The sequence below is a fragment of the Chlorocebus sabaeus genome, chromosome 7 (genome assembly GCF_047675955.1).
Source record: "Chlorocebus sabaeus isolate Y175 chromosome 7, mChlSab1.0.hap1, whole genome shotgun sequence".
NCBI lineage: Eukaryota > Metazoa > Chordata > Mammalia > Primates > Cercopithecidae > Chlorocebus > Chlorocebus sabaeus.
In genome coordinates, this window is record NC_132910.1 from 61513856 (window position 1) to 61533519 (window position 19664).

General features: G+C 38.7%; 1 protein-coding gene across 2 annotated transcripts in view; it reads left to right on the plus strand.

The window, feature by feature from the left end:
- EGF (epidermal growth factor) overlaps positions 1-3242 on the plus strand; it is a 101433-nt gene extending 98191 nt beyond the window's left edge. Inside the window, exon 20 of one of the 2 annotated variants that reach the window (XM_037990891.2) lies at positions 638-3242. In XM_037990891.2, coding sequence (XP_037846819.2) covers positions 638-748 — 111 coding nt within the window. In that variant the 3' untranslated portion in view covers positions 749-3242. The remainder of the gene's footprint in view (positions 1-637) is intronic. The other variant, XM_007999539.3, reaches the window with a different exon arrangement.
- Positions 3243-19664: the final 16422 nt, after the last annotated feature.

Here is a 19664-nt window from a genome sequence, read left to right on the forward strand (position 1 = left end):
TGGGACCACAGGCATGCACTACCATGCCCAGCTAGTTTTTTATTTTATGTAGCGATGGAGACTCCCTAAGTTTCCCAGGCTGGTCTTGAACCCTTGGGTGCAAGCCATCCTCCCACCTCAGCCTCCCAAAGTGCTGGAGTTACAGACATGAGCCCCTGCACTGGCCTATTTTAATTTTTAAAAAATTGGGCCCAGGGTGGGGTGTGGTGGCTCATACCTGTAATTCTAGCACTTTGTGAGGCTGAGGTGGGCGAATCGCTTGAGCCCAGGAGTTCAAAACCAGCCTGGCCAACATGGCAACCCCGTCTCTACAAAAAATACAAAAATTAGCCGGGTAGTCCTAGCTACTCAGGAGGCTGAGGTGGAAGGATCACCTGAGCCTAGGAGGAAGAGGCTGTGGTGAGCTGTGATTGTGCCACTGCACTCCCGCCTGGATGACAGAGTGAGATGCTTATCCAAAAAAAGAAGGAGAAGGAGAAGAAAAGAAGAAGAAGAAAATGTGCCTAGAATAGTTTGAAAATGGGTTGTCTTTGTGTCTCATTTTCAGGCCAGTTCTTAAACCACTACCATTTAGGGTTTCTGTTGCCTATCTATTGTGAATGATATGAATATTGAAATTTCTTTTGTCTTTGTATAGGGTCAGTGCAACCAACTTCATGGAGGCAGGAGCCCCAGTTATGTGGAGTGGGCCCAGAGCAAGGCTGCTGGATTGCAGTATCCAGTGATAAGGGCTCCTGTCCTCAGGTAATGGAGCGAAGCTTTCATATGCCCTCCTATGGGACACGGCCCGTTGATGGGGGTGTCCAGAAGCCCCATTCTCTCCCATCAGTTAACCCATTATGGCAACAAAGGGCCCTGGACCCACCACACCAAATGGAGCTGACTCAGTGAAAACTGGAATTAAAAGGAAAGTCTAGAAGAATGAACTGTGTTGATGCACAGTATCTTTTCTTTCAAAAGTAGGGGAAAACTATAGGTTTTGGTTCCACAATCTCTATGACTAATCACCTACTCAACGCCTGGAGACAGATATGTAGTGTGCTTTTGTTTGTTCTTTTAAGCAGTCTCATTGCAGTCTTATTTTCAAGTAAGAGTACTGGGAAAATCACTAGGTAACTTATTAGAAACCGAAATCAGGACAACAGTGCTTTGTAAATTGTGTTGTCTTCAGCAGTCAATACAAATAGATGTTTGTTTTTGTTGTTCCTGCAGCCCCAGAAGAAATTAGGGGTTAAAGTGGACAATCACACTGGTTTGGTCAGTTACAAAGTAATTTCTTTGATCTGGACATAACATTTATATCAATTTCATGAAATGATTGACTATTATAATACTGTTAAGATACAGTATAGGCATTTAACTCCACATTGGCGTGGTCCATGCTGATAATTTTGCAAAATGAATTGTGATGAATCAATGAAAAATGTAATTTAGAAACTGATTTCTTCAGAATTAGATGGCTTATTTTTTTTTGAAAAATCTTTGAATGAAAACATTTTATTTTTAAGATATTTACACAGGAGGCTTCAGGGTTTCTCAGTCATTACTGTCCTTTTCCCCTACAGAATTTTCCCTCTTGGTGTGATTGCACAGAATTTGTATGTATTTTCAGTTACAAGATTGTAAGTAAATTGCCCGATTTACTTTCATTATAGATGATGTATTTCTTCTAATTATTTAAATAAAATCACAAAAAAATAAACATTTTATTGTACGCCTGGTTAATTAGTTAATTATAGTCTAAGGCAGTGCTAGAGTTGAACCAAAATGATTTGTCGAGTTTGCTGATGTTTCTGGTTTTTTTTTGTTTGTTTGTTTGTTTGTTTGTTTGTTTGTTTGTTTTTTTCCAGAAAGAGAGGATAGGATCTCACTCTGTTATCCAGGCTGGAGTGTGCAATGGCACAATCATAGCTTAGTGCAACCTCAAACTCCTGGGCTCAAGCAACCCTCCTGCCTCAGCCTCCCGAGTAACTAGGACCACAGGCAGAGGCCACCGTGCCTGGCTAAATGTTTTATTTTTATTTTTTGTAGACTTGGGGATCACACAATGTTACCCCGGCTGGTCTTGAACTCCTGGCCTCAAGCAAGGTCATGCTGGTAATTTTGCAAAATGAATTGTGATTGACTTTCAGCCTCCCAATGTATTAGATTACAGGCATGAGCCACGGTGCCCAGCCTTGTAACTCTTTAAAAAAATTTTTAAATCTACAACTCTATAGATTAAAATTCCACATAGTGTTCTAATTAAATATTTTTCTTGCAGCCAAGGTATTGTTACTACAGATAACACAACCTGATATGGTAACTTTGAATTTTGGGGGCTTTGAATCATTCAGTTTATGCATTGACTAGTCCCTTTGTTTATCTTTCATTTCTCAACTCTTTGGACTTTGGTGATACCAGACATCAGAATAAAAAGAAATTGAAGTACCTGTTTTCAAATGGATACTTCATAAGAATTTTGGTAAAGATTTGGTGATGGGGAGGATGACTTGAGGTTTGTGGATTGGATATTAGTTAATTATTCAGTATGATACCTCGCCCAGGTAATTTAGATTTTTCTATATTCGGTTTTACTTTCATTGACAATTAATATCCTGGAGGATCAGAAGATTTGTCAATTTCTGCTGAGTCACTGGCCTAGAAAAATAATAACCATAATTTCCCCCAAGGTTTTCTTTCCCTAAGTGTGAATATTTTTTCTTCCTCCAAAAGCTCACTTTTGGGTTTAGATTACACTTTTGTATTTTAGCACGTCTTTCTTTAGGGTTTCAATGATGACAAAAGAAATGACACGAGACCACAGCTACCCATAACATACCATTACCTTTGTACCAGAAAAATCCTTGTTTCCTTTTTAATGACTCTGGCACCTTAGAAACTGGGACCCTGCTAAGTCCTTGACTAGGCTATCCACCAGCTCCCGGTCGGATTAAAGAAAAAACGCACTTTGTGTTTTTTAATCACCAAGCCACCCTGCAGAGATATCTTCTTCTTGCAGATTCACATCTTTACCAGTCATGTCCTTTTTTCCTTAAAAATTCAAGTTTTAAGAACAGCATTTTCGTGTAAAAACTTGATTTGTGTTTTTTCCAGACTGAATACTTTTCCTCCCTAACTCTCATGGTCTCATTGCATGCAATGCCCGGTTGAGCTTCTGTTTGACTAAATGGCACCTACTATGTATAAAATGAGCATTCTGGCCTCTTTTCTAGCATCTAATAAAGGCTTAATACACTGTATTCTTTTGAAACCATATGATTCCAGTCCAACTATTAGCCTTGATTTCCAATTGATGTTCTTTTCATGAGAATAAATGATTATTGTGATTGTTGAAAATGTGATAGCAGCACTAAATTATAAATCCTTAAAAAGCACACATACACATGCAACCAAAACCAACAAAAGGCTGAAAGAAACAGAAAATATCTAGTCAATTTAAGTAGCTGTGACAGGCAAAATTTTTGGTTTGCTTTTACTTTTTATTTCCTCTTCATTCTTTAAGTCTTTAAATGAGAAACCCTTTTCCGCATTGGTACATTTTGAAGTAGGAATTCCAAACTTTTCTATTTGGAACTTGACAGGGTTTCTGTAGCTAGAGGCCATATGCTAGCAACAAGGAAAACACCGGCTTTACACGCCTGATGGCTTTGTACTCTGTGAACCAGGTAAGCTGTAACTGTTTCCCAGACTTTCATTTCTGCATATCATTGGGATACAGTTGGTTACTGTGGTTAGATGCAGCAAAAGACAGATGCACAAGTGCCAGCTCATCCTCACTTTTCTTGGTGATGGCTGCTGCCAGCCTGCAGATTGTCCCTACTGTCCCTTCCTTAGTGTTTTCTGAATCTCTTTTTCCTGACTGTTGGCTCTGATGCACACTGGTGATTCTGGGCCCACCACCAGACACAGACACAGCATCCTTCCATAGTCTTCCCTGCCTGCTCCACTGGACACTCCCTCCCACTTGGGAAGTGGGGAGTGCTTGACTTCATGGGTTTCCCTGCCAACTCCAACCTGTCCATGCATCCCATTGCATCAGAGTGCTGATCAGTGACTTTGCTCTAATCATCCAAATCCCCTTTCTGTACCTTATTTTCCCAGCTCCTCTTGCAATTATGTAAGGTTTAATTTCTAAATTTAATTATTTCTAAATTACTTTTATTACATAGTACTCAATGATTTGTTTCCTTGATTGAACTCTGATACAACAGGCAAATTCAACCAAATATTCAAGGTACACATAATTCTCATATTATACAAATTCTTCTATATAATAGAAAAAAGAAAACACTCCTCACCTCATTTTATGGAGTATTATCCTTATTTCTATAGTAGATAAGTATAGCACAAGAAAGAAAGATTATAGGTCAAACTCAATTACAAATATCGATGAAAAAAGTCTAAACAGAATATTAACAAAATCGCCTTGGCAGCATATTGGAAAAATAACATCTCATGGCCAATTGGTAATTATATAATAAATGAAAGATTGGTTAAATATTTAAAATCATTAGTTGTCATTCAATATAGTACCAAAGCAAAAGAGAAAAAAATAAAAGCATATTTTGAGTAGGGGCAGAAATAATTTTCAATAAAAATCAACATGTAGTCACAACAGAACTTCTTAGCAAAAATATAAAGAAAAGTTAAATTCCTTAACTTGATGAAATCTGTCAAGTCTGCTACTCCCAGCAAACATAATACTTAATAATGAAATATGAGAGTATTCCCTTTAAGATCAGGACTAAGATAGGATGCAACACTCATCATTTCTTTTCAGTGAGATACCTATTCTAGGTATCTTAGATGGTAATCTGACAGCATGATAATATCCCAAAGCAGTACGATTAGATTTTTTAAATATGTAGGGATTTAAAATTTTTTAATTACACTCTATTTGCAGATGATTTAGTTGTCCAGAGAAAATACAAAATAATCTATAGTTAAATCACAAGTAGGAACACAAAATCAATATATCTCAGGAATGCTTACTAGAAAATGTAGTCAAAGTGTGTAAATTATAATAGTAATATAAATGTGAAGTAACTGTGAATAAATCTCACAGGTGTCCAAGCCCATTATGCAGAAAATTAAAAGTGGAAAGACATTGGTCGGGTGCAGTAGCTCACACCTGTAATACCAGCAATTTGGGAGCTTGAGGCAGGAGGATGACTTGAGCCCAGGAGTTTGAGACCAGCCTAGGTAATACAGTGAGCCCTTGTCTCTTGAAAAAAAGGGGTGGGGGGGAAGACGTTAAAGATTGAAAGATAGCCCAAAAGAAGATATACTAAGTTCATTAATAGAAAGTCTTAATGTTATAAAGTCATTAATTCTCCCCAAACAGATAAATCAATTCAATAATATTTTAATAAAAATCTCATGTTTTTTTCCATTAAATCTGGCAAACTAATTCTAAAATTCATATGAGATGTTCATAGCTATGAACATCTAGATTTATCAGAAACCTACTGCTAAGAATAATTAAGAAAATTGGATAAAAAAAAATCCATTTGAAGGCATCAGATAAATACTAAGGCAATAAGGATTCTAGGGGCTAAGATCTTAAGAATGAGAAATGCAAAGGGATAAACCTGACACTCAGTGTGTCACTTTTCCTCTTCCAGAGTTTGCTAATTTGTAAACAGCAGGCTAAAAGAAGAATACAGAGAATAGCGGTAACATGAGAAGTTGAGTGGAGCTTTTGCCATTGTTATGAGGCTAGGAGACAAAAATTAGAATTTAGGACCTGCCAAAGAAGAATGGCCCTGATGACCAACCCAAGGCTTCACATAAGATCTTTGGTGGCCAGGCGTGGTGGCTCAAGCCTGTAATCCCAGCACTTTGGGAGGCCGAGACGGGCGGATCACGAGGTCAGGAGATCGAGACCATCCTGGCTAACATAGTGAAACCCCGTCTCTACTAAAAAATACAAAAAAACTAGCCGGGCGAGGTGGCGGGCGCCTGTAGTCCCAGCTGCTCGGGAGGCTGAGGCAGGAGAATGGCGTAAACCCGGGAGGTGGAGTTTGCAGTGAGCTGAGATCCGGCCACTGCACTCCAGCGCGGGCGACAGACCAAGACTCCGTCTCAAAAAAAAAAAAAAGATCTTTGAAGACCTACATTGTAGGCCAAAGATCTAACTAGAAACAGTCCAGCCCTCACAAAGAAACACAAATTCAAAATATTCATTCCCTGATAGAATTAAAGTTATTTGACCCCATCTTTAATGTTGCTGTAAGCAAAAGTGAACTCTCTCTGAAGGAACATAATGCCATTCAGAATCTCTGATTATGTCTTCAAATTTTTATACACAACATCTCTCATTCAATAAAAAATTTCCAGACAAGCCAGGGGATAAGACAATTAGCCAAAAACCAAGATAAACAAAAAGGCCAAATAGGCAGACCTACAGGAGGTTCAATTATTGAAGTTATCAAACATTGATTTTAAAATAACTTAGGTTTATATATTGAAAAATACACAGAGTGAGAAAAAGAATTTCAGCAAGAATTGGCATCTCCTGGGCGCGGGGGCTCACACCTGTAATCCCAGCACTTTGGGAGGCTGAGGTGGGCAGATCATGAGGTCAGGAGTTCGAGACCAGCCTGACCAACATGGTGAAACCCCATCTCTACTAAAAATACAAAAATTAGCCAGGCCTGGTGGTATGCGCCTGTAATCCCAGCTACTCAGGAGGCTGGGGCAGGAGAATCACTTCAACCTGGGAGGTGGAGGTTGCAGTGAGCCAAGATCATGCCATTGTACCACCCATGCCTGGGTGACAGAGTGAGACTCCATCTCAGAAATAATAATAATAATAATAATAATAATAATAATAACAACTCGAAAATACAACAACTAAAAGCAAGAACTTATTAAATGGGTTAAACAGCAGATTCAACATAGCTGAAGAAAGAATTAATGAACTAGAAAACAGATGAGCCAGGCATGGTGGAACACACTGTAGTCCCAAACTACTCAGGAGGCTGAGGTTGGAGAATCGCTTGAGCCCAAAAGTTTAAGACCAACATGGGCAATATAGTGACATAGTGTGTGTGACTTCATCTTAAAAAAAAAAAAAAAAAAGAAAATAGATCAATAGAAAACATCCATACTGAAACATAAAGAGAAATAAAAAAGAATAGAAAGTACAGAAAAAGCATAAGAACATAAAAAACTTCCAACGTGTTTTTTAATTGTAGAAGGACAGAAGCAAGACTGGGGTAAAAGCAATATTTGAAGAGATCATATGTGAAAACATTATAATAATGAAAAATAGTAAGTTAAGAAACACTACAAAGCCAAACAATAAATACAAATCAAACCATAAATACAATTTTTTTTATTTTTAAAGCAGTCAGAAATAAGAAAGTTTATTTTCAAATGAACAAGATGGTCAGATAATTTATCCATGGAATTTATGAATCCCAGCAGAAAATAAAATAATTGGCTGAGCGCAGTGGCTCGCACTTGTAATCCCAGCACTTTGGGAGGCCAGGATTGGGGGATCACTTGAGCCCAGGAGTTCGAGACTAGGCTAGGCAACATAGGGAGACCTTGTCTCAAATAAAATAAAATGAAATAATAAAATATAAAATAATAAATAAAATAGAACAATGTGTTGAAATAACTAGAATTCTACATCCAGCCAGCAAAAGTAGTGTTCAAAGGCAAAAGCAAAATAAAGACCTTAGATAATAAAAACCTAAAGAATTGGACAACAAGACACCTGTACCAATATAAATATTGAAGAAAAATTTTCAGGCAAAAATAAAATGATCCCAGATGAACTCATGAAAATACAGCAAAAAATAAACAATGGAAAGGGTCAATATGTAGGTAAATGTAAATGAATATAGACTCAATGAAAAATAGAAAGTTACACATGAAGAAGAATTAAATAGAATGACTTGATCGATCAGACACCAGAAATTATTATAAAGCAATAGTAACTAAGAAGTATGGTACTCTTTCAGGTTAGACAAGTAGGTGAATGGAATAAAAAAGAGCTACACGGCCAGGCACAGTGGCTCACACCTATAATCCCAGCACTTTGGGAGGCTGAGGCGGGTGGATCATGACGTCAAGAGATCGAGACCATCCTGCCAATATGGTGAAATCCTGTCTCTACTAAAAATGCAAAAATTAGCTGGGCATGGTGGTGCATGCCTGTAGTCCCAGCTACTTGGGAGGCTGAGGTAGGAGAATCGCTTGAACCTGGGAGGCAGAAGTTGCAGTGAGCCGAGATAACACCACTGCACTCCAGCCTGGTGACAGAACAAGACTCTGTCTCAAAAAAAAAAAAAAAAAAAACAACCCTACACACAGAAACTTGAAAGATGATTGTCTTTGGAGCTGGAAGAGGATGCCTTCCGTGATAGGTTCTCCAGGGCTTCTGAGGTTCTGCTATGTTCTAGCTCTAAAGTCTTTGTGGTGGGCACATGAGTGTTTTATTATTATTATTTACCTGTCAAGTGCCCAATACATTTTTTTTTTTCACTTTTTGAAAAGAAATTATCCTTCAGTTTTCTATTAAGCACTTCCTGGATTCCAAAGCAGAATTAATCACATTCTTTGCATTCATTCGGGCTGGGTTTGCTGAACTCTGGATCCCTGAAGCCACGGAGCATGCATGCTGGATTCCCATGTTTCAGAGCTGGAAATTTTCCTCCCCAGTGTGAAGAGCCTCAAGAGAGGCAGAAGATGCTGTTTACTACACACCTTGAACACTTAGAGGGTTAAAGAAGGTAATGGAAGAGCTGAGGAAAGAACTGTGTAATGCACAAAAGACATCACAGAAAAAAATAGAAACTGGCATTTGGAATCTCATAAGAAATTATTTGGTTGAGGAGAAAAATGATGTTCATAATTATGATGAGAAAGAGCATTCAAATTCTGGTGCTTTGGTGTGCTCTAATCTTCTGTCTCTTTTCTTCTATTAATTTATTCTGACCTTTGAGAATCTCTTGTTTGGGTTTTCCCCTGCCTTTCAGTTTTACATGCTGCCTTTTAAATTCTTATGGAAGTTTTTCTGTGTTTGCTAAATTAAATAGATCCATAAAGCAATACATATGTTTGTAGTGAGATGGAAATTACAGTGAAACTGTCTGTACTTCCTGCATTCATGAGATAATGAATAGGGGTAACTTTTTAAGGAATTAGAATAGAAAATCAAGATCACAAATGGTAGGAAGCAGAAGCTTTCACAATCTGGCTCCAGGGCTTTCTGCCTCTAACAACTCTTTAATCCTCCACTGTATTAGAACTCTCAGAGCCAGCTTCGTTCCTTTCTTATTCTAAAATTACAGCTCTCTTTCTGTTTGTCTCAGGTTCCAAATGACTTTTTATCCCTGCACAATTGTTACCATCTTCTTATTTAAAAACTGTCATCAAAACTTAGCAAGGTTCTCAGAAAACAAGGCAAATGGAAAAATCTGTGCCTCAGTGATTGCTCAGAGCCTTGAAGTGGGCACTCTGTCTGCTCATGATGAGAAGAGAGGAAAGACCTTCATAATCCTAGCGCTGCAACTGGAGAATCTTAGAAATACAGCATGCCCTAGAGGCCATAGAGTTCTGCTCAAAGTAAAATTCCCTTTTCTATGTCTCTGAAGAAGATTCTTTGGCTTCAGCTTTTGACTTAGCACTGCAGTCACAGGGAGCTTGAGACTTCAACAAACAGCTGTTATGCTCTTGGAGTTGTAAGGAAATTCTTCCTTAGGGAGGTATTATAAGCCTCCCCTGAGCTAGCTTGGGTCTCTACTAGACCAATTCTTCAAATATGTAAAATGCTGTCCCCTCATTTTGACATGTCTCTTGAGAGTCTTCTCTTCTGAAAGTCAACATCTCTGCTTTCGTTGCCCATATAGTCTGTTTCTAGGCGTAGTTTTAGACTGTGCTGGTGCCTCTTGTTTGGAGGCCTGGCTGCAGTGTGGCAGCACCCTTTTTAAAGTGAGATGCCCAAACTGAGTATCAGAATCCAGAGGTGGCCTAAATCCTGGGGGCACTAAGTGCTTTATTCCCCCCTTTATACTAAAGTTCCCAACTTTTGTTAGTTTTGATAGAAACTACATGACACAGGAAGTGTGTATAGAAATAATCTTGGATCAGCATCAGAAATCCACTGGAGTAGCTGCCCTACAGATATCTTCATTGTAAAGTCACCACAAGTAGTCAGGCTTCCATCAAGATATGAAGTGAAATATCTTCCCTGGGCCCTGGGCAGGAGGAGCCCCAGGAGCTGGGTCTACTCTTCAGTCCCCCACCCCAGGGTCTCTTGTCTCTGATTCTCTCTGCAGGTCTGTTCTGCTCTCCTTCTCTTGGCGAAGTGACCTTTCCATGTCTTTTATGTTTCCTTTTAACTTTGGTTTGCCTGTGCTGTGTGTGGCATGAAACCAACCTAACCCAAACTCTGTAAACTTTTCATTCCAAGTATTCCTATCGCCATTGCCCAGCTCAGTGTCTCTCAAACTTTAGTGTCCACAAAACCACCTGGGGATTTTGTTAAAATTCTGATAATAGTTCCATAGGTCTAGGGTGGGGAGTTCACATTTCTACCAACTTCCCAGCCAACCTGGATGCTGCTAGTCCACAGATCATACTTTGAGTAGCAATGAATCAGGCTGCAGCTGTCCCAGTTTCCTAGTTCCCTGGTTCCAACTTCCTGGGAAATGGAATTTTATGATTGTGTTCCAATTTTTGGATTTGTTCACCCTGGGTCAGGTGTTCACTCTGGTCCAGTTAGCTACTGGAAGGGGAACAGATGTACATGATACAAATGTGGCCACCTTCACTGGCCCTTTCAGCAGAAGCTGTGGGTGGACTGGGTAGTTTAAAATGCCAAAATAAGTCCATAGCAGAGGTCACTAAAACCCCCAGGTCACTTTTGTATAAACAGCTCACTAAACCAAATTTTGCCTACCTTGTACTTGTGCAATTTTTCTGATGGGAAATACTGTCATTTTCTTTTTAAAAAAATTTTAAGTTCTGGGATACATGTGCATGATGTGCAGGTTTGTTACTTAGGTAAATGTGTGCCATGGTGGTTTGATGCACTTATCAACACATCACCTAGGTATTAAGCCCCGCATGCGTGAGCTATTAATCCTGATGCTCTCTCTTCCTGCATCCCCACCCTATCCCAACAGGCCCCAGTGTGTGTTGCTCCCCTCCCTGTGTCCATGTGTTCTCATTGTTTGGCTCCCACTTATAAGTCAGAACAAACGATGTTTGGTTTTCTGTTCGTATGTTAGTTTGCTGAGGATAATGGCTTTGAGCTCCATCCATGTCCCTGTAAAGGACACAATCTTGTTACTTTTTATGGTTGCATAATATTCCATGGTATGTATGTACCGCATTTTCTTTATTCAGTCTATCATTGATGGGCATTTGGGTTGATTCCATATCTTTGCTATTGTGAATAGTGCTGTAATGAACATACATGTGCACATATCTTTATAATAGAATGATTTATATTCCTTTGGGGTATATACCTGGTAATGGGATTGCTGGGTCAAATGGTATTTCTGGTTCTAGGTCTTTGAGGAATTGCAATATTGTCTTTTACAATGGTTGAACTAATTTTGCATGCCCAGCAACAGTGTAAAAGTATTCCTATTTCTCCACAACCTCACCAGCATCTGTTGTTTCTCGACTTTTTAATAATCTCCATTCTGACTGGTGTGAAGTGGTATCTCAATGAAGTTTTGATTTGTATTTCTCTAATGATCAGTGATGTTAAGCTTTTTTTCATATGTTTGTTGGTCACATAAATGTCTTGTTTTGAGAAGTGTTTATTCATTTCCTTTGCCCACTATTTAATGCGGTTGTTTTTTCTTCCAAATTTAACTTCCTTGTAGATTCTGGTTATTAGGCCTTTGCCAGATGGATTGATTGCAAAAATTTTCTCCCATGCTGTAGGTTATCTGTTCACTGTGATGATAGTTTCTTTTGCTGTGCAGAAGCTCTTTAATTAGATCCCATTTGTCAATTTTTGCTTTTGTTGCAATTGCTTTTGATGTTTTTGTCATGAAAACTTTGCCCATGACTATGTCCTGAATGGTATTGCCTAGATTTTCTTCCATGGTTTTTATAGTTTTTGGTTTTACATTTAAGTGTTTAATCCATTTTGAGTTAATTTTTGTATAAGGTGCTAGGAAGGGGTCCACTTTCCATTTCCGGCATATGGTTAGCCAATTCTCCCAGTACCATTTATTAAAGAGGGAATCCTTTCCTCACTGCTTGTTTTTGTCAGGTTTGTTGAAGATCCTATGATTACAGATGTGTGGTCTTATTTCTGACCTATTCTGTTCCATTGGGCTATGTAAGACTGTCATTTTCTAACATAATTGACACAGTTCTGATTTCTTTTGAATCCTGTTCACACAGTTAATATATCTTGTTTCTGATGCTTGTGCGAGGCTCAGGACTATGAAATTCATATATTCCTGAAAAGAAAAAAACATATGAATTATCCTTTTATATCTTCTCATATTTTAGATGCTATTCTTCTGTCATTTCAGTGAGATTTTAGAAGAAAGGAAAGACTTGCTCTTAGTCAGACATCTTAAAGAAGCATCACTTTACGTTGTATTTTTAAAAATCCTTGTACTGGGCCCTGAACTCAGTGCAAACCAGCCATCACTTATGTGAAACTCACAATTATAATGGTTAAATGTCCCTTTTCAATAGCTTCTCCAGGTGGGTCAGTATGGCCCTTGCAGGGGTCTGTCTGTGTGAGATCCAAGCTGTGGGAATGACATCTACAGAAGTTCAGAACTGAAACTTTCACTTTACACCCCGCCGATCCACACACATACCAGATGCTGACTTCCCTAGTACACTATGACAGGAGGAATGGTGACAGCACTTGCTTTTCTCCCTGATCTAGATGCTTACTCCATGGTGACGATTCTATAGTGCTTCCCCCTTCCAATTCCGGTGTGTTTTAATTTCAAGTATATAGGTAGTTTCTGAGGATTGAAGCACTTGGAGGAGTGTGCAGTGGGGAGGGGATGACAGGGATGGATGCAGCAGGATAATGAGAATGTTCTCTGGTATGAGTCTGGGGAAGGCAAAGAAGTGCTTCTAGCTTGGGGAGCTTAGGAAGAAATCCTAAAGCAATTCATTTCAGTCCTGGATTGTCAGACTTGTCCTATTGTTCATTCACTTTCTAAAAACTAGTCCTAGAAAAGTCATATGATCCCTTTGGGGTTTGGAAAAGGTCTTCCATAATTCAGAGAACTGGCACATTAATTTAATCAGAAACTTGGCTTATTTTCGATCTCTTCATTTTGTCAACTAAGAGGCATAGCCACAATGGATAGGTTCATTCTGGATGCGAAGAAAATCAAAGTACTCTTAGAGATTTGTTGGGCCAAGGAGACACTCACATGGGACCACTTTGTAGATCAATTTTCCAAGCCCATGAAAAATAAATGGAAGTGTTCCTGTGTGAGCCTGTTAGCATCTGTTCCGCTGCATTATGCATGATCCCGCCATGTTTGTGGTGCATCTATCCATCACACTGTTTCAACAAGGATTTTCCATGTTTGCCAAATGGTAGATATCAAGACAAAATACATAGTTTCCTCATTCTGGTTTTCTTGGCAGGAGCCTCTCTTGTACTTTTTTTTTTTTTTTTAATAGATATCTGTAATTTGTCTTTGTTTGGTATAGCCACAAAGGTTTGGCCTCTTCCCTTAGGGGGCAGATTTGAGGGCTTATAGACACTAATCTAGTCTTAATATTTGCTTGATAGTTTTTCTTTTTGCAGCACTGTGATTTTGAAAAATTTCTTTTTTTTTTTTTTTTTTTTTTTTTTTTGAGGCGGAGTGTAGCTCTGTCGCCCAGGCTGGAGTGCAGTGGCCGGATCTCAGCTCACTGCAAGCTCCGCCTCCCGGGTTCACGCCATTCTCCGGCCTCAGCCTCCCGAGTAGCTGGGACTACAGGCGCCCGCCTCCTCGCCCGGCTAGTTTTTTGTATTTTTTAGTAGAGACGGGGTTTCACCGTGTTAACCAGGATGGTCTCGATCTCTTGACCTCGTGATCCACCCGTCTCAGCCTCCCAAAGTGCTGGGATTACAGGCTTGAGCCACCGCGCCCGGCATGAAAAATTTCAAATAAACTTGTTATCACTAGTCTGTCTAAAAGTAGATCCCATGTAGGTTGTTAATAAAAATGACTCTCATGTAGATGTTATAAGAAAACAAAACAAAACAAAACAAAAAATCTGATTCCTCCTCTCTGTTAGCTTACACAAATGTATACAGATATAAAGCAAACAGCATTGTGAGATACTTTTTCTGATAAAAATTATTCACTTTAACGCTATAGTAGGTAGAAGGGAAGCTTGCATTTGAATTACGTTCTGATAAACAGGATAATTATACTTGCCTAATTAGAATGATTTCTGTATTTAATAGGCATTGAGTTTTTGGATACCATAGCAAGTACAAAGCCCACGTGCCATTTTTCTTTTCTTCCATAGATTTAATCTATGCTAATAGCTATTCAAACTCTTTCAGACTGCTGAATATTTGTCTTTGGTACATTTTTCACCCTTGGCTGAGATAATAATTGCAGCTGTTAAAAAAACTTATTTTCATTTTGTTTATTTTGTCTGTGCTCCAAATCTCCTATTCTAATTTATTTTATATTGCTGTCTCTGCTATTCTAGATTTCTCAATTTCTTCTGATTAAGGACTTTTGTTTAAAATCTTGTGAATGGCAATTATTAATTTGTCAGAAAAAATATTTCAGTCCAAATCACTATTGATTTGGATTGTCATTAGATTCAAATATTTGAATAATTGATAGTTGTATATACAAATGAGCCTTTCCTACTCAACTTTAATAGTATCTGAAGCAGTGGTTTAAGTGGCCGCACTTATGAAACTTACAAAGTTCCATAATTGTCAGTTTTGATTTTTTTTCCACTATGCCCTCAAATTAAAGACCTATTTTTTTCAGTAACCAAGACTTCCAGAAGCCAAATCCCTCTCTTTCCTAAAGAATGACTTTCCTGAAGGAGAATATAACTCATTCACAAATTTAAGTCAATTGTTCCTTTGTTTCAGAATAGTTTGAGACAAATTTGAACAAATGTATAATTTTTGATACGAAAAGTAGAGAAATGGATATGAACCTAAGCCATAAATTTTTCACTTAGCTTTATAGACTTAAACAGAGTTGGAATAGTGTTCTTTTGTAACTCTAGATGTCAAGAGAAGCAAGTTTCTGCTACTGCCATGTTTGAAGACCATGAACATTTACTACTACAGGGAGGTAAAGTGTTTGTAAGTGGTACCTGTATGAACCATTTCTTTTTTATTTTAATGGTTAGGTGTTTACTTTTTATTAAACATTTTATTATGAAAATGTTCAAAGTATAGCCAAGTGGGAAGAATTTTACAGTGAACACCCATAAAACCACTTAGATTCTTCCATAACATTTTTCTTTACTTATTTATCACATATCTAAACTTCTATCCATCCCTTGATGCAGCCGTCAATCCATCTTATTTTTTATGCTAATTATTGTAAGTTGCAGACGACAATACATTTCATTCAAAGTACTTTAGTGTGCAGATTAGTAAGAGTTCAATATTTGTTTATAGTTTATTTTTCTTTCAGGGTAAAATTTACCGAGTTTGTCAAAATGCATACATGCACCTGTGTAACTGAAACCCCTATGAAAATATAGAATATTCCCTTGCTTCCTCCTTTATCCCTATACTTACCCATATCTCCAGGTAACCACTGTTTGGACTTTTTTTCACCATAGATAAGTTTGCCTATTCTAGAACTTCAATTAAAGTCAATCATGTGTTATGTACGCCTTTGTGTATGTTTTCTTCCACTCAGCGTAATTTCTTTCTTCATCCCTGATTTTCATTCCTTTTTATGGCTAATATTCCATTGTGTGAGTATATCACATTTTGTTTATCCATTCTCTGGTTTGTTTTTAGTTTTTAACTATTATGAATAAAGCTGCTATGAATAGTCTTATACAAGTCATTTTGTATCAATGCATTTTCATACCTCCTGGGTAGGACTGGAATTATAGGGTCAGACAATAGGTGTATTTTTTAGTTTTATAAGAAACATAGAGAATTTTTCTAAAGTGGTTATTTTATATTCCTGCCAATAATGCATGAGACATTCAGATATCCTGCAGTTGATCTTTTTTTAAATTTATACCTATTCTGGCAATGTGAGTGATATCTCATTGTGGTCTTAATTTGCATTTCCTGATGTTTTCTTTTTTTTCTTTTTGAGACAGAGTGCTGCTCTGTCACTCAGACTGGAGTGTAGTGGTGCAATCTCAGCTCACTGCAACCTCTGCCTTCCAGGTTCAAGCAGTTCTCCTGTCTCAGTCTCCCAAGTTGCTGGGATTACAGGCGCATGCCACCACATCCAGCTATATTTTTTAATTATTATTTTTAGTAGAGACAGGGTTTCACCATATTGGTCAGGTTGGTCTGGAACTCCTAACCTCAGGTGATCCACCGCCTCGGCCTCCCAAAGTACTAGGATTACAGGCGTGAGCCACCGCGCCTGGCCCAGATGTTTTATTTCTAATAGTTTTTAAGAAAAACACAATTAGAACATAAAGTCCATAATTGCAGGGCCAAATAGAAAATAAGTCAATTTTAGATAAAGTTCAATAAAAATACTAGGTAAATAATAGTTGTGGTGGTATATGGATATAGCAAAATTTGTTGAAGTGGTCTATGAGTAAGTGAAGTTTGAGAACTGTTTTTACAGAGAAGGTAATTTTTCAGACTTTCTTGATTTTCATGGCTTTCTGTTTTGTTTTTTGAGATGAGGTATCACTTTGTCACCCAGGCTGGAGTGCAGTGGCATGATCATAGTTCACTTCAGCCTTGACTTCCTGGGTTCTAGTGATTCTCCCACCTCAGCCTCCTGAGTAGCTGGGGACTACAGACACATGACACCATGTCTGGCTAATATTTTAAATTATTTGTAGAGACAAGGTTTCACTATATTGGCCAGGCTGGTTCCATGGCTTTTTAAAATTTAGTAAGAAAATCAACATGTACAAATATTTAAGAAATTTTAATTACCATCATCCACTACAGAATGACTGAGCTCTGAGATTAGGTTTCTAGGTAAGCCTAGAGAGAAAAAAGATTTCAGGCCTCACCGCTGCTTTTGAGACCATGCTTTGAACAGTCTGATTGTATAAAACTGAAAAAAGAAAACTATATTACCAATACAAAGTGGCAAGGTGGATATTAGTACACATACTGGAGTCAGCGTGCTGGATTTGATTCTGGGTCCCACCACTTACTAGTTACGTGAACTTGGCAAATTACCTTACTTTTCTGTGGTTCAGGTTCCTCGTGTATCTATTGTGAATTATAATAGTACCAACTTCGTATGGAATTGTGGGGAGTATATGCGTAAAAACATGTGACCATCACGTAGTAGGCATGACGTAGGGGTGGGTTACTATTATTATCGCTACTGTAATCAATCAGCACCAATACATTCAACTGAAAAATGAGGCAGGGGAATAAATACTCCTAGAAAGCAGAAAGACTTGTGCCTTCTGGAACCGGTGTATCTTATTGTCAACCTGCCATTAATTTCCCTTTGATGTGGTTTGGATCTATGTCCCCAGTCAAATCTCATGTTGAACTGTAATCCCTAGTATTGGAGGTGGGGCCTCGTGGGAGGTAATTGGATCATGCGGGTGGATTTCTTATGAATGGTTTAGCACCATCTCTTTGGTGCTGTCCTTGTGATAGTGAGTAAATTCTTGTGAGATCTGACTTTTTAAAAGTGTGGCACCCCGCTTTCTCTCTCTTACTCCTGCCTCCCTTCATGTGAGACACCTGCTCCTCCTTCACCTTCCACCATGATTGTAATCTTCCTGAGGCCTCCTCAGAAGCAGGTGCCTGCTGTTATGCTTCCTGTACAGCCTGCAGAACTATGAGCCAATTAAACCTCTTTTCTTTGTAAATTAGCAGTCTCAGGTATTTCTTTATAGCAATGCATGAATGGCATAATCCACCCTTTTTCTAAGATAGCAACTGGCTTTCACTGGGCAACAGCCCTTCCCAATTCTCAGCATGTGGCTGACCCTATTTCTTGGCCATCTGGTCCCGGCCTGGCCAATCCACATTTCTCATCCCTCTGTTCACACTGATTGGTCCGGATTGGTCCAGAAATGAACACTTGATCTCAGTCAGAATACTACTATTCAATGAAAATTTCTGCCGGTGCTATTGGGAAAGTAACTCCCTTTCTTTCTGCTATAGTTGCTGAGCTGATAAGACAGGATGGTGCCTCTGGGAGCCATTTTGCATCTTCTGGGGAGAGCCTGCCTGAGACTGAATCCCACAGAGAGAAATGCAAAGCTAGACAAAAAGAGAGAGGGAGTGAGAGAGAGAAAAAGAGAGAGAAAGATGTCTACTGACATCACTTGCCAACTGGCTCCAGCTGTCTTGATCTGACCTTCCCAGCTGTAGACTCATACATTCCCCTTTTTGCCTAAGCCAGTTTAAGTTCAGTTGCTGTCATTTGTAACTGAAAATCCTGATGAATACATCTTTTATAGTCAAGGGCACATTTTTGCAAGACAATTTCCTTCAGTTAAGTTGAGGGACTTTGCTGTGTGTATGTAAATGTTTTTCTCTGATGAAACTTGCACATGTGTTTTGTATATATTACATGGAGACACTGGTAGAGCCAGGTTTATGAAATGGCCCAACAGATAGGGAGGCAGATTTGGAGGGAAATGATGCCAGTCTGTTTACTGTGAAGCAGCCATGGGAAGCAGAGAGATCCTCATTATTTCTCAGTGTCATCTGGATTCCATGGTCTGAGTGAAATGGAATGGAGTGGCATGGGGAGTGGGGAGGAGAGTGGGGCCGGATTCTTCTGTAGATATTGCTCTGGTGCTGCAAATGGGTAAGGGAGACAAGAAATCTGCTGCTTTACTTTCCTTCTTCTTTCAGCCTGCCCTTATCAGCTGTTGCTATTGGAACTTCAAGAACCTGTTCCTCCAAGTCTCAGTACCCTTTGATAACACCTCTGATAATAATCCTACCTTATACCCCTGGACTAAGACTCATATAAACATGATGTAATCATCTGATTTCAATTGGCCCAGTCATCTGGAAAAGGTACATTTCAATCATTTGGTTGCACTGAAACTAAGCCTAAGATTACCACATCTATATTTAGTGACTTCCTAATCACAGTATCAATAAATATGGCTTCTTATTGCAAAGCTGGATAATTGCACTTATTCTTGTTAACATCTCATGTGCTTCAAAGAGTAATTACAGATAATGAGAAAGTTTAGGTTCAAAGGATTGTGCATATTATCGAATAATGAATGAAGAGTACTTGAAAGGTGTGATAGGGGTTAATCACTGAGGGCTAAAACTGCCTGCTCGTGCATAGCTAAGGGAGAAGCAGCATAAGCTCTTCCATGGTGTACAATTGATGCAACTCCACACCAGCCTAAATTCTGAAACCCTAACCACTGAGAAAACAAAAGAAGTGCTATTAAGAAATGAATAGGTTCAGTGGAGGTAGAAGTGTGTGTAGGGGGGTGGGGGGTGGGGGTGGGGAGTAGGTTTGTGCATGTAAAGTCCAGTAAAACTAACCTGTGATGATTAGCAAAACTTTCCT